General features: G+C 37.0%; 1 protein-coding gene across 1 annotated transcript; it reads left to right on the forward strand.

The window, feature by feature from the left end:
- The first annotated feature begins 343 nt into the window (after positions 1 to 343).
- On the forward strand, positions 344 to 5,572 carry LOC110702270 (nucleoporin nup189-like). The gene is made up of 3 exons (XM_021879978.1): positions 344 to 1,056; positions 1,196 to 1,256; positions 1,529 to 5,572. Exons 1-3 carry the CDS (start codon positions 1,018 to 1,020, stop codon positions 5,164 to 5,166), a joined length of 3,738 nt encoding a protein of 1,245 aa, XP_021735670.1. The 5' UTR covers positions 344 to 1,017; the 3' UTR covers positions 5,167 to 5,572.
- The last annotated feature ends 10,520 nt before the right edge of the window (positions 5,573 to 16,092 follow it).

Raw genomic sequence — 16,092 nt, forward strand, 5'->3', positions numbered from 1 at the left:
GAAGAGAGGTCTTTGAGGGAAGATTTCAAGCTGCAACTATTAGAGGGAATAGTTGTTGGGGATATGAGTTCGTTGAGGAACTCGGTAGAGGCTCAAGTTCCTCATAGGTTGTAACAGAGTCGTTGGCCTATTTTAGTGGAATGTTTTGAGTCAAAATCCCTTTGGGTCGAGGTTTTTCACTTCCTATTTGGCCTAGGAAGTTTTCCTCGTAAAATCTCTCTTGCACTATTTCTCTATTGCGTTAAGTTTCTTTTAATTCCGCAAAAAGTGACTAGCAATCTCCATACTACAATTCACCCCCCCTCTTGTAGTATATCATCCGAAATAACAAAGAGGATACAACTATGAAAGATTAAATTAAAGGATCGATGTGACATGTAGCATGAGTGATTTCTATATTTACGAATTATATGTAAATAAAAATAATCGAATTTCACTTGGTTACCTAAAATAGATAGATAAATATGAAGTATCTAATACTAGAATGGATTTGGTCATCCTTATTAGTTATTATTCTCTCCATTAGTCTTAGTTTTAGTTTTTTTTTTTTGTTTTTTTTTTTTTTTTTTGGGAACCATTAGTCTTAGTTTGTTTTCCCTAAAATAGTAAAATCAACTAATATTATTCTGACAATTACATTTGTAACGTTTTTGTGAGCTAAATCTCATCATAGTTACATACTACCACGTGTTTGATCAAATTAGGGAAATTTTAGTTACATTTGTGTGAACTAAATCACAACCTAGTCTTAGTCATGCATTATCGTAAAACTTTCCGCAAATAAACATATGGTTGAAAACCACTCAATACAACTTTTTCATGGCTTTAAATATCCCATTATAATTCACTTCTTACCAAAAAACATAAATCAAAAAGTTTCTAATTAGCTTATTATCGCAATTATATATATATTATATATAAAAAAAGAAAAAATTAGAAAACAAAAAAAGGAAGAGTTTCACCATTCTTTAAATCGATCTTCGTATATCAATTATTATTCAGTTTGAATAATTTTCGATGGAGTTATACATCCTACAGATTGTCACTATTCTTTATGTAAATTACAATATCTTTATTCAGATTAAAAAAAAAAGACTTTATATATCTACTTTTCACTTGACTAATGCGTTTTTTTTTTTTTTTTTTTTTTATTTTTTTTTTCTTCTAACGTTGTTTTGATTTTTGATTTTTGCAGGTAGCAATAACAGCCACCGAAGCAACCTTTATATTTCCAGGAGGACAGTTTGGAAAGAAAGGTATATAATATATAAGATTTACTTGGTAGTTTACTTCAAACTAGCTAATTTAGTAATTTTACTCTCCACATTTTCGATGATAATCTTTCACATTTTGCCAACATTTAATAGAGAAAAAAAAAAAAAAGGATTTAAGCTCTTTGAATATAAAGACACCCCCGTAAAATAATCAATGATAATATTTAATTTATTAATACGTGAATATACTTTACATTTAAGATATTATATCTAACTCTTCATATAAATCTTTATATGCTTTGTCAAACTTCAAGGTGATGCACATTTCGGTGGTAACTTGAACTTTAAGAAGGAAGTTAATAAAGAAGTTCGCGGTAATGGAGGGTTCAACTTTGGTGGACGCAAGGAAGCTTATGGAGCAGGTAAAATAAAAGGACAAACAGAAGCAACAAGTAAAGGCGTAGCACAATTGGGTGCTAATTTGAACTTAGATAAACAAGTGAGAGGCTCAGGAGGATTAAACTTTGGTGGATCTACCTCGACAACCGGTGAAAATCAAGGAGCAATTAAAGGTCAAACACAAATGGGAACCAACTTTAACTTTGATAAAAAAAGTAAAGGTTCTGTAGGCTTCAATTTTGGAGGAAATAAGGATCTGTCAGGTGAAGGAAAAGCTCAAGGGGTAGGGAAAGGCCAAACACAATTGGGTAACAACTATAACTTTAAAAAGGATGCTCATGCATCTGAAGGGTTCGATTTTGGAGGGAGCAAAGAAAAAAATTATCCTGATAGCCAGGCGACGGGGGCACCTCAAGGAGTAGAAAAAAACCAAGCACATTTTGGTGGTAACTTGAATTTTAATAAAGAAGCCCACGGTTCAGGAGGGTTCAATTTCGGTGGACACAAGGAAGTTTCTGGAGCAGATAAAACAAAGGGACAAACAGAAGCAACAAGTAAAGGCGAAGCACAATCGGGTGCTAATTTGAGGTTAGATAAACAAGTGAGAGGCTCGGGAGGATTAAACTTTGGTGGATCTACCTCGAAAACCGGTGAAAATCAAGGAGCAATTAAAGGTCAAACACAAATGGGAACCAACTTTAACTTTGATAAAAAAAGTAAAGGTTCTGTAGGCTTCAATTTTGGAGGAAATAAGGATCTGTCAGGTGAAGGAAAAGCTCAAGGGGTAGGGAAAGGCCAAACACAATTGGGTAGCAACTATAACTTTAAAAAGGATGCTCACGCATCTGGAGGGTTCGATTTTGGAGGGAGCAAAGAAAAAAATTATCCTGATAACCAGGCGACGAGGGCACCTCAAGGAGAAGAAAAAAGCCAAGCACATTTTGGTGGTAACTTGAATTTTAATAAAGAAGCTCACGGTTCAGGAGGGTTCAATTTCGGTGGACATAAGGAAGTTTCTGGAGCAGATAAAACAAAGGGACAAACAGAAGCAACAAGTAAAGGCAAAGCACAATCGGGTGCTAATTTGAGCTTAGATAAACAAGTGAGAGGCTCAGGAGGATTAAACTTTGGTGGATCTACCTCGAAAACCGGTGAAAATCAAGGAGCAATTAAAGGTCAAACACAAATGGGAACCAACTTTAACTTTGATAAAAAAAGTAAAGGTTCTGTAGGCTTCAATTTTGGAGGAAATAAGGATCTGTCAGGTGAAGGAAAAGCTCAAGGGGTAGGGAAAGGCCAAACACAATTGGGTAGCAACTATAACTTTAAAAAGGATGCTCACGCATCTGGAGGGTTCGAGTTTGGAGGGAGCAAAGAAAAAAATTATCCTGATAACCAGGCGACGAGGGCACCTCAAGGAGAAGAAAAAAGCCAAGCACATTTTGGTAGTAACTTGAATTTTAATAAAGAAGCTCACGGTTCAGGAGGGTTCAATTTCGGTGGACATAAGGAAGTTTCTGGAGCAGATAAAACAAAGGGACAAACAGAAGCAACAAGTAAAGGCAAAGCACAATCGGGTGCTAATTTGAGCTTAGATAAACAAGTGAGAGGCTCAGGAAGATTAAACTTTGGTGGATCTACCTCGACAACCGGTGAAAATCAAGGAGCAATTAAAGATCAAACACAAATGGGAACCAACTTTAACTTTGATAAAAAAAGTAAAGGTTCTGTAGGCTTCAATTTTGGAGGAAATAAGGATCTGTCAGGTGAAGGAAAAGCTCAAGGGGTAGGGAAAGGCCAAACACAATTGGGTAGCAACTATAACTTTAAAAAGGATGCTCACGCATCTGGAGGGTTCGATTTTGGAGGGAGCAAAGAAAAAAATTATCCTGATAACCAGGCGACGGGGGCACCTCAAGGAGTAGAAAAAAGCCAAGCACATTTTGGTGGTAACTTGAAATTTAATAAAGAAGCTCACGGTTCAGGAGGGTTCAACTTCGGTGGACACAAGGAAGTTTCTGGAGCAGATAAAACAAAGGGACAAACAGAAGCAACAAGTAAAGGCGAAGCACAATCGGGTGCTAATTTGAACTTAGATAAACAAGTAAGAGGCTCAGGAGGATTAAACTTTGGTAGATCTACCTCGACAACCGGTGAAAATCAAGGAGCAATTAAAGGTCAAACACAAATGGGAACCAACTTTAACTTTGGTAAAAAAAGTAAAGGTTCTGTAGGATTCAATTTTGGAGGAAATAAGGATCTTTCAGGTGAAGGAAAAGCTCAAGGGGTAGGGAAAGGCCAAACACAATTGGGTAGCAACTATAACTTTAAAAAGGATGCTCACGCATCTGGAGGGTTCGATTTTGGAGGGAGCAAAGAAAAAAATTATCCTGATAACCAGGCGACGGGGGCACCTCAAGGAGTAGAAATAAGCCAAGCACATTTTGGTGGTAACTTGAAATTTAATAAAGAAGCTCACGGTTCAGGAGGGTTCAATTTCGGTGGACACAAGGAAGTTTCTGGAGCAGATAAAACAAAGGGACAAACAGAAGCAACAAGTAAAGGCGAAGCACAATCGGGTGCTAATTTGAACTTAGATAAACAAGTAAGAGGCTCAGGAGGATTAAACTTTGGTGGATCTACCTCGACAACCGGTGAAAATCAAGGAGCAATTAAAGGTCAAACACAAATGGGAACCAACTTTAACTTTGATAAAAAAAGTAAAGGTTCTATAGGCTTCAATTTTGGAGGAAATAAGGATCTGTCAGGTGAAGGAAAAGCTCAAGGGGTAGGGAAAGGCCAAACACAATTGGGTAACAACTATAACTTTAAAAAGGATGCTCACGCATCTGGAGGGTTCGGTTTTGGAGGGAGCAAAGAAAAAAATTATCCTGATAGCCAGGCGACGTGGGCACCTCAAGGAGTAGAAAAAAGCCAAGCACATTTTGGTGGTAACTTGAATTTTAATAAAGAAGCTCACGGTTCAGGAGGGTTCAATTTCGGTGGACATAAGGAAGTTTTTGGAGCAGATAAAACAAAGGGACAAACAGAAGCAACAAGTAAAGGCGAAGCACAATCGGGTGCTAATTTGAGGTTAGATAAACAAGTGAGAGGCTCGGGAGGATTAAAATTTGGTGGATCTACCTCGAAAACCGGTGAAAATCAAGGAGCAATTAAAGGTCAAACACAAATGGGAACCAACTTTAACTTTGATAAAAAAAGTAAAGGTTCTGTAGGCTTCAATTTTGGAGGAAATAAGGATCTTTCAGGTGAAGGAAAAGCTCAAGGGGTAGGGAAAGGCCAAACACAATTGGGTAACAACTATAACTTTAAAAAGGATGCTCACGCATCTGGAGGGTTCGATTTTGGAGGGAGCAAAGAACAAAATTATCCTGATAGCCAGGCAACGGGGGCACCTCAAGGAGTAGATAAAAGCCAAGCACATTTTGGTGGTAACTTGAAATTTAATAAAGAAGCTCACGGTTCAGGAGGGTTCAATTTCGGTGGACACAAGGAAGTTTCTGGAGCAGATAAAACAAAAGGACAAATTTAAGCCAAGCGGCAGGGGCAGCCTAAGGGACTTGCCATGGCCAAACTTGCTATAACGGACAATTAACCCGATCAAAGTTGAGAAATAAGTTGGGATTTTTGCATCGATTTTTTTAGTCTAAATGTTGAGGATTCAAGAAGTATAAGCCAAGGGTTGAGCTAAGCATTAGATTAACTCCAAAAGGGGCATGAAAGTCATAAAGTTATAACTCTTGATAATGTCATTTTTATGAGATCGCGAGCTAGTTTAATTATTCAATGAGGGTAGCTAGGTAAATTGAATGTGACCACTTTTATATAAGAGATCTCAAGAAATGAAATTATTAGTGTTTTTTTTTTGTCTTACACTATCTTTTAAATTGAATGTTTATTAAATTTCAATAGCGTAAGTTAAACGATGTCATTGTTCGTTGTACCGGATAATACATGCATTTTTAATTAAATAAATGAACTTATCATGATGTGTACTCCATACATACTTTTCACCCTATTTAACTTACTCTAACATTCTTTCCTCTTAACAAACCACCATTGGCCAATTGCAAGGCCATCACCGGCGATAAAGTCATGTTTATTTGTATTGGTCGTAAATGTTTGGGATTTTTTTTTTCAATGAACGCCTAACAACAACAACAACAATAATATATTACGACAATAACAATATTAACAATAACAATAAGATTAATAATAATAATAATAATAATAATAACATTTATAATAATAATAAAAAAATAACATTATAATTATTATTATTATTATTATTATTACAACAAAAATAACGATCACAACAATAATAATAACAATAGCAATAATAATAATAATAATAATAATAATAATAATAAAATAATAATAATAATAATAGCAATAATAATAATAATAATAATAATAATAATAATAATAAGGCCAAATTAGAAAATAACACCCAATAAAACCCACGATTTTAATAATAACACCAATGAAAAAAAAAAGTTTTATTATAACACCACCAAAAAGCCCAAAATTTTGGTTTCACCACCCACTAACAGATTTTTGGACGGAAATTGTTAGTGGGACCCACCAGGGACACGTGTCAGTTGTTTATTGGTTTAAAAAAAAGAAAAATTTAAAAAAACACAGCCCACCACCAGCACGACCTGCCCCATCCGCCGCTGCCGCCGGCATCCCCTGCCCTCACATAATTCGGCGAAACCAGACCACGCCAAACGCCAGCCTAGCCACCCCCACCTCTATCGAAACCCTAACCCCACCACACCACCTCAGCCGAAACTTAAACCTAGCGAGCAGTCCCTACCACCGCCCCGTTTTCAGCCCCTCTCCCTTTCTCCCGTCTAGTTTTCGCCCCCTCCCTCCATTAGCTGAACCGAAATCCTAACCCCCACGCACCTGAACCGAAATCACTTTCTGATTCGGAGATTCAGAGGAGATAGAAAAGCACTACAAGAAAACAGCTTGATTCCGACGGACAAGAATTTCCGTCGGAAAAGCCAGAAATTCCGACGGAATTTTATTCCATAGGAAATCCGTCGGAATATTCCGACGGAATATAAACCCGTCGGAATATATGGGCTTTCCGACTGAATATTCCGTCGGAACATTCAATTTCCGACGGAAAATATATCCGTCGGAAGTTTTTGACAGATTATTCCGTCAGAACGTTTTATTTCCGGCGGAAATAAAATCCGTCGGAAATTTACGACGGAATATTCCGTCGGAAATTTACGACGGAATATTCCGTCGGAAATTTCCGACGGATTTTATTTATTTTCGACGGAATTATGACTATTAAAAAAAAAACTGAATATAAAAAAAAATTCCGGAACCCTAACCCACCCTTTCATTTCTCTTTTCTCTCTCCTCTCCTCTCTCTCCGCCTCTCTTGTCTTTCTCTCTCCTCTCCTCTTTCCTCTTCTCTTCTTCTCTAAACTCATCCCCCCCTCCTTCCTTCCATCTCCTCCACCCTCTCTTTCTCTCTCTTCTCCTTCTCGTTCTTTTTCCTTTCTTTGTCAGCCACCACGACACCCACGACACCGTCAACCACCACGACACCCACGACACCCACGACGACGCAACCACCACCACAACCCACAACACAACCACCACGACTACCCACGATGTAAACAACATTAATTGTAGATCTATTTTTTTTATTTAACAATTTTGTATATAATTATTTTTTGATTTACTTGTAATGTAATTTTATTAATTTCAGAAGATAACTGTTAATATATTTATTTTGTTTGATTTCAATTTTTTTTGTTTTTTTTTGTCGGATCTATAAATTTATTGTGTTGGTGGTGGTTTTCTATTTTGGGGGTTCGGTGTGGTGGGGTTGTGGTGTTGTCGGTGGTGTTGGGGTGTGCTGTTTTTGGGGTGGTTTCGGTTTGTGGTGGTGTGGGTGGTGTTGTGGTTATAGGGGGTATGTGTGGTGGTGGGTGGTTATAGGGGGTATGTGTGGTGGTGGGTGGTTTGTGTTTCGGGTTTGTTGTGGGTTTTTTTGGTGGGCTGGTGGTGTGGGGGTGGTGGGTTTTTTAGGTGGGCAGGGGGTGGGCTCGTGGTGTGGGGGTGGTTGATTTTTTTGGTGGGCAAGGGATGGTGGTGTGGGGTTGGTCTACGGTTTGTTTTAGGGAGGTGGGGTGGGTGTGGGTGGGGTTGGTCTGGGTGGGTGGGGGTTGTTGGTGGGGGTGGGGGTGGGGGTGGGTGTGGGTGGGGGTGTTGGTGGGTGGTTAGGGTGGTCTGGGTGGGGGATGTTCTGGGCAGGGTAGGGTGGGTGTGGGTGGGTGGATGGGTGTGGTGGTCTGGGGTGGGTGGGGGTGGGGGTTTTTCTTGGTAGGTGGGGCGTTTTTTTTTATTTTTTTTATTGAATTTTCCGACGGAAATTTCCGTCGAAATATACCGTTTTCGACAGAAATTTCTGTCGGAATATTCCCCTTGCGACGGAATATTCCGTCGGAATCCACTTCATCTCCGACGGAATTTTCCGTCGGAACTTTGCGACAAAATTTCGGTTAAAGTCAAAACCAGCTTCAACAGAATGTATTCCGTCGAAAATTCCTTCGGAAAAGGGGCTTCCGACGGAATTTCCTTCGGAAGACGTTGAATTACCTACAAAGGCTGTTCCGAGAGACAGTTTCGGACGGAATTCTGTCGGAAGGCCGTTTTCCGACGAAATTTCCCCTTTTTTTGACGGAAAAAATCCGTCGGAATTCAGCTGTTTTCTTGTACTGAAGGAGGATCGTGGGTAGGAGGAGGAGCGGTGGTCTGCGTCGGGTCTTGGGGTTTGGTTGTGGGTCTGAAGGAGGCGAAGGGGCTAAGTGGTTTTCGCGGAGGGTTGTGGTGGGTGGGGGTGATTTTTCAGGGAGAAGGAAGGGGGAAGGGGATTTACGGGGGGGGGGGTGATGTTGGTGGGGGTGACGGCCGGTGGTTTTGCCAGTGAAGGAAGGGAATCCGATGGCAGTGGGGGTCTCCGCCGATGGTGGGGCTGGTGGCTGGGTTAGAGTTTAGGGGTTTTTCTTTTTTTTTAATTAATTTTTATTTTTATTTTAACAACAACAACAACACATATATTTCATATTATAGGTTATTGCATCTACAAAATCCACCTTTTCTTAATCTCCTCGACAATCGACATTGTGAAAATTGCAGCAGCAAAAATCCTCCTCTATTGACCCCATATCGGGTTTGGGATAGACGATGAATGCTAAAACTTATCTATCGTCGTGTGTTACATTACAGGTTGGGCGTTCCTATATTCTTTATTTCAACACCATGTTTTGCTTGCTCCAGGATTTTCAAGGGGGTTATATTTGGTGATCATGTGGTGTCGTGTGCTGACATTGTGGGTATTAAACATCGGCAAAATGTTGTTTGGGATACCTTTGTTGATGTTTGTTATCGGTCTTAGGTTTTGGTAAGGAAAGAGGTTGATATTGGACTGTCTGGATCGGAGGGAACGACAGAGCTCTCCGACTTGTAGATGTGTTACACTATTCTTGGGATCGGGGTTGTGATGTGTGTGTTGACTTGACAAGATCTTCTCCTTTGACCACAAACTGGGTTGTCTAACTTTATTCCAGGCCAGGTTGTGACTAATGCGGCTAATCGAAAGCGAGTCAAGTACGAAGAAAGTTTTCGGGCAATTGGTTATGGTTTTCTTCCTTTCTATTTTTCTTCTCTTAGGGAACTAAATAAGGATGTTGTTGCGCTGTTGAAGTAGTTTTAGAAGTTCTTTAAGGCCCAAGACATTTGGGCTAGTGTTGCTGCTCATATCTTCACCAAGATTGACTTTGCTGTAGCTAAAGAAGTGGGGCCCAGATTTTATCTAGACTTCCCACTAATTTTTTATAATTTTATTAACTTTGTTTTAATTTGCATTTGAAATAACAACAACTACTACAACAATAACATTAATAATAATTCAAATTAGCACACACACATATATAAAACACACACATAACAACAATAAAAACAATCACATACACACACCTTGAATAGAATAATTAAAAGGTCCAATATATAAGGAAACACACACACACACACATATTAGCCTATCAACCCTCGACCTCTTTTGACCTTTTCCTTTATTTTATATAAGAGTATATACAACGTACATAACATGAATTGAAGTATTTATCATTGTAGGAAAATTTTCAAATTCAACTTTGAGCTCCACTGTGATCATGTTTTTAAGCATGGTGACGTCCAAAGGGAAGGAAGCTAAAGATAAAAGAGTCGCCAACAAGTTTTATGAACTTGTAAACCGTTCACAGGTGTGAAGGTTACACCCCATTCACGATCACGGAGATCGCTAACTCCATAGTGGTCCGGAACCATGACTGTATATTCGGGGATGATGGTACAAATCCAACCTAAAAAAGATTGAACCCGCCCTAAATCGACCTCTACTTAATTCTTATGATATTCATGTGTGCTTTTCGATCAACATACAATCAATAAATTATTCCTAAGCATATTTAATCTACGTTGGTTGATTATTAATACATCACAATCAAATCTATTATTGGTGATCACTTGAATTTAAATCACATTAGCCTAAACCAAATTATTAATTGTCTTATTAAACGTGATTTCAAGTACAAATTCCCTTTAAACCTGCAAGAAAGGGCGTGATCAAGCAATAACAATAATGTCATGAATAATCAAGCAACATATAATTGTCACAACAATCATCATCATAATATCATCATCAAAACATGATTAGCAAGATCCTAGGCATGATACTAAACAGATTTATAACAAACTAACTCTAGCATATCACTAATAAAAAAGATCAAAGCTTGAGCCTAAACATGATACTAGAAAGCATAATAACATCCTAACATGACACTATGAATTAAAATAATATTCTAAGCATGATTGAATTACTCACTTTGATGTCTCGTATCTCTTTCTATCATAAAAAATGCACACGTTAGTAAACTTCAAGAAAGATTAAATCAAATAAATAAATCAAATATGAACTGAAATATAGATTTGGGACCAAACCCTCAGAACTATCAACCTTCACGTCGAGGTTAAAGACAACTTCGAGCCTGGCTTGGAGTATTCAATGCTCGTGAAGGAGGTATGGTGTTTTCTTGGGAAAAGTATCAAGAATGTGTGTTTAAGATGTGTTTAGTCTAAGGCTAGGCTAAGAAAACGGGAAAGAAAGAGAGAATAAGCTTTAGCATAGAGAGGGGATTAGATGATGATTGTTGGTGAATGATGACGGGGTGATACGACCTCTATTTATAGGAAAAAAGAGGGTCGAAGGATCTAAAAAGAGTCAGAATCCGACTAGAAGTAAAACAAATTCCATCGTGGCGCGACGGCTTTATCGCGGCACCACAACCTTGTCGTGGCGTGACAGGCTTGCCGCTCAGCGATGGTTTTAGAAAGATTGAATCCGTACAGAAACCAATCGGATTCGGTTAATCAAATTTCTGTACGTATTCTACTTTGACCGGGATTAAAATCATTGAAAAATAGATGTTTAATCCGATGTAAAATTCTTAAGTCTTTATCTTTTCTCAAACAGGATGAATTAGAAACTTCTAAAGGATTCTAGAAACTAATGGTAAATCCTAATGGATTTAGGAATGAGGTTAAGGTTAATGTGTAGGACTATAGATGCACTAAGCGGAATTGCATGAATCATATTCATAACCATCTAACAACCAAGATCAATGCATAACACATAAAGAATATAGAATTGCACCTTTGAAGCGTGATTCTACGTGTGATCGAGTAAGATCAATAAGGAGATCAAGAACCCCAAGTCTGATTCCTCTACTTAGTCCACGAGTACAAATTGGACCTCCACTAATGCTTGTTATTTGTGATTGAACCCTTCAATCAACCTTTTACGGAGAAGAGGGGAACAAACTTACCACTGCACGATCCACCACGACGAGCACCACGAACCACCAAGGGGGCGACCGGCCGTGCGGTTTTGTGAAAGGGGAAGGGCGTGCGTAAGGAGGAGATAAAGAGATTAGGGTTTTGGGAATAGGTTGCCTTGTTTCACAATTCATTGACTTGTTAATTGTGTCTCGTGTCAACCCTAGGCATGGACTTTATTTATAGATCATATCTAGAAATAAGAGTCCATGTCAAGCCCAATTCCTAACTCTATTCTAACTACTCTAGCCCAACCCCTTACATGGTTTTTCATAGCCTCATGCGGCCCATTGATGGGCCTCACACTTTTTCAATCCAATACTCATGTGTGTGACCTCATATGATCATTTATCATATCTAGCAACAGACAATGACGACCCACAAGAATGAACTAATTATCTCTATGACATCGATCCTTGATACATCTAGTAATTGCACTTGACGAAGACATAATTCCTTCAGTCTCCCACTTGTCTGAGACAAGTGCGCAATATTCAAATTCCTTAAGTCAATATGTGTCGATTTAATAATATGATTGCATCACATGTCGAGATCATATTAATCTACAAATAATTTCTTGAAAACTGAGTTAGAATTACAAAACAAATGATTACCGAGTAATACATTTGGGCACGGCTACGTATTCTCTGAATTCTCCCTCTTCAAGGGGCCATGACACATTCCTAATTAAATAGGCAGACTCAATCCAGTCTTGTGGCAACCAATAAAGCTCCTACTCAATTCTTGAAGTAACCGGGAAACATCCTTTATATATAGCCTCCTTTTACGGCACGACGTTTTACCACAATTAAATCAATCATTGAATGAAATCAATGTTCCACTAATGTCAAAGGATTCCACTAATATATCCTGAAGCTCTATACTTGAACTTCAAAGTAGGTCTATAGTTCGATCATGCATCATTCATGCATATCAAAGTGATTGACCGAGCATCTCTATGTCCCTATAGCCCATGAAACTACGCTATCCAATCAATCTTACATGCTAGTCCATTTATTGAAATCGTTTATGTCCAATTTAATGATTTCGAACTAGGAACTTAAATAATGTATGAATTTAGTTCACCTGTGGGGTTTCATTCACCAAGTCATCAACTTGATGAGCTCATCAATTCATAATTATTTTGGACATTTCATTTAAAATCAAAATCATAATTTAATAAGAGAAATAATAAATTTCTGATTAGACATAATTCTGCAAGTTGATGTATTACTTATGTGATATGTAAAAACATACACAACTTAAATTACATAACTTGATTCAATCTAAGAACCTTAGCATAACTCTCATACCTTGGTCATGGAAGGGGTTGTAAGTACAATTCATGAAACAATCTCATAAATATGAATTTTGCAACTTCTAAAATCTTATAATAATATTCATCTCATACTTTAAGAATCTTCCTTCGTCCTTTCGCAAGGACTTAGGAATTTCTAATTTGTACTCCAATGTTAAATTTGTTTTCGATTGAAATCTATCATCACTTGTTCTTAAAATATGTGAATCAAATAGACCAGCATAGTCAATGTCACGCATGATGTATCCTTTGCAAAATACACAAGGAGCATCACACAAACTCTTAACTTCATTAACCTTTCTCAAAGCATTGAATCTATCTTTAAGCGACGTGCCATGTTATATGGGATTGAAACTCTTCTCAATATAATGTTGAACCTCATAATATTATCAATATAAGTTTCTTAACTAAGCTCAAAAATCCTTCAAAACCTATCTTTATAGAGCTTGAATCCCAACTGTACTCATCTTCCTCTTCAAGGTTTTTCATACAAAATGCATTAGCCATCACTTGACCCTTCAAACAATGAACAATCGTTCTTTGTATTACACCAAGAAAACTGTATAGCTCCCACTAAACATCAATTTATAATTGTAATTTTGATATTATTATTTACAAAATTAAGTTAGAATTGGTTTATACTTTGAACTTATTAAGTGGTATTTTTATCAGGTTACAAGGTACCCTACAGGTTCCGGCTCCAAAAAAATTAAGAACTTGAACTGGAACCTGTTGCAACAGTTCCTCCATTTTGCTAGAATCGGAACTTCTTTCGATTAAAAGTACCCAGATTTTTTCTCACCCGGCCCCTAATGCTCACCAAAAGTCCCTATTAGACTTTCTGGTTTTTATAACATATATACAAGTACTTTTCTACTATGAACATTTGTTGGATTTCGAACACGAGACCTCGAGGAAACAAGATCTAACTCCATACCATCTTAGCTAATAATAATTCATGTCATCTATACAAATAAATATAACTATAAAAGGAAAAACGAGATTAGTAGTTGAAAAAAATATATATTAAGAGGAATAAAATCAACATTTCTCAAACAATAGAGTGTTAAAAATTGTCTTTCGATACTATTTTTTAATTAGTCACATTATGCATAACATACATAATTGATGAAAATATATTTCATAAAGAAACAATTTAATCAAAGTGGTAACCTGGTGCAACGCCCGGCTGCACTCTAGTTTGTTTATTATACTACCTCCGTTAATAGTTATTTGCAACGATGAGACATTTTTCCTTCCTACTTTATGTCAAATCGTATCAAATAACTGTTAACGAAGGTAGTATAAAGGATTCTCTTTTGTATTGTAAGAAAATAAAAAGTGGGAGAGGTGGGGTAGTGAAGAATGAGAAAATGTAGGATTTAATTAGGTTTTGAGGTTTGTGGTTCAAAAGAGAGTATAACAAAATTATTTTTTTATTAGTGATCCCATTCTATATTTAGTAACGTGTCAAATTGTTTTAAGACGGATAAAAATGATAATTGTATCAAATATTATATAACGGAGAGAGTACTTACCGCACAACCAAATGCAAAATTCCTTTTCTGTTCAACAACTAAAAAAAAATAGTCATAAAATCGAAATTTTTTGATGAATTGATTCACTAAAGGCGTTGGCGACTTGGCAGTAGTGGTTGTGTAAATAATTTATAATCTCTATTGATAAGCTTCTCTTCTTTTGCTCGTATAATTATAATTAGGGTCCGATTCACTAATTACTTGTACAATACAATTCCTAAAGCTAGATTTTGATGAAATGTTTTATCGCTGCCAAGGATGTTGCATTGTTCCGAAAGGTGGTGAAAATTTTGCCTCTTAATCTTCCCCACTAAAATTTCGGTTCCCTCGTTTACTTAGTTGGACTTACTTGCATAATTTAATTGGTGGTGTACAAAATAATTTTGTACACTGAGCTTACATGGAGTCATTTTCTTGTATAATAGAAAAATTGGCATAAAATAATTCCAATTATATATTAACGGTGTATGAAAAATAATACAAACTCAACAATTTGCTAATAGCGGTACCCAATGTTATCAGGATCGGGATCCTACTTTGGATCGGTGAGAGGAGTAGGATCGAATCGGTGAAATCGGATCGTGGAATCGTAAGATTCTACAAATTTGATAAAAAATAGTAATAAAAGGGTTGTTACATAATTAGATAACAATTTTTATGCCATAAAAATGGTAAAATTTATAGTTTTAATAGTTGGATAGTAATTCTCTTAGCTTAGAGAAAAGTTTGATTACTTTAGGCTCATTTTAATAAGTAAAAAGTAAGATCGTACGATCTTGACCAATCCTACTCGATTCTGACCGATCCTGCACGATTATGTCCGATCCTGATCGATCCTGTACAATCCAATAATAGTTTAAGTGAAAAATAGGATCGTCCGATCCCACCCGATCCTGTACGATCCTGACCGATCCTGTATGATCCTACAACGATCCTGCTTACTCTGCGATTCTGCATCCGATCCGAATTGTTTGACTAAAATGGGATCGTAGGATCGCACGATCCTACGATCCGGATCGCGATTTTGACTGGTGACTGGTGTATTATTTTGCACATATAGTGCAAAAGGTGGTATTGCTAATAGCAAATAGTAAAATTCGTATTATTTTGCACACACCGTTGAATAGTTGGTATTATTGTAAGCCAATTTTCCTTTATAATATTTTTAAAAACAAAATTATACGGAGTATGTTTTTAATTGCCTGAAAAAATATTATGTTGATTTCCATTGCAATTTTTTTCTTCAATTAATTATTCCCTAAAATAGTAAATTTTTTCTTATGCTCTCTACTAGCCTCTTAACTCCTTCCATGCATATATATACCTACTATATATAGTATGTTTAATTTAGAAAAGAGAACAAGTACAGTTACATTTTTGTGGAACAAAATCTATCAAAACTATAGGCCATTGCATTAATGTCAATAATATACTAAGGGCGGAGATAATTTCTCTCTCCAATTAATAAACTTGGATAATTGTATAAATACTCTCATTGCCCTTTTTTTCTTTAATTTCTTCCTATTTACTACTAATACCGTTCCAAATTTCTCCTAAAAGAGGAAAAAAAAAACAAATAAAGAACAAAAAAACCGCCTTTCTTACTCACTCTATCAAAATTGAAGTATCTAGTTATTCTTATTACTTTCGATGGGATCACACAGCTTAAACATATTCG

Source organism: Chenopodium quinoa, unplaced genomic scaffold, assembly GCF_001683475.1.
Source record: "Chenopodium quinoa cultivar QQ74 unplaced genomic scaffold, ASM168347v1, whole genome shotgun sequence".
NCBI lineage: Eukaryota > Viridiplantae > Streptophyta > Magnoliopsida > Caryophyllales > Amaranthaceae > Chenopodium > Chenopodium quinoa.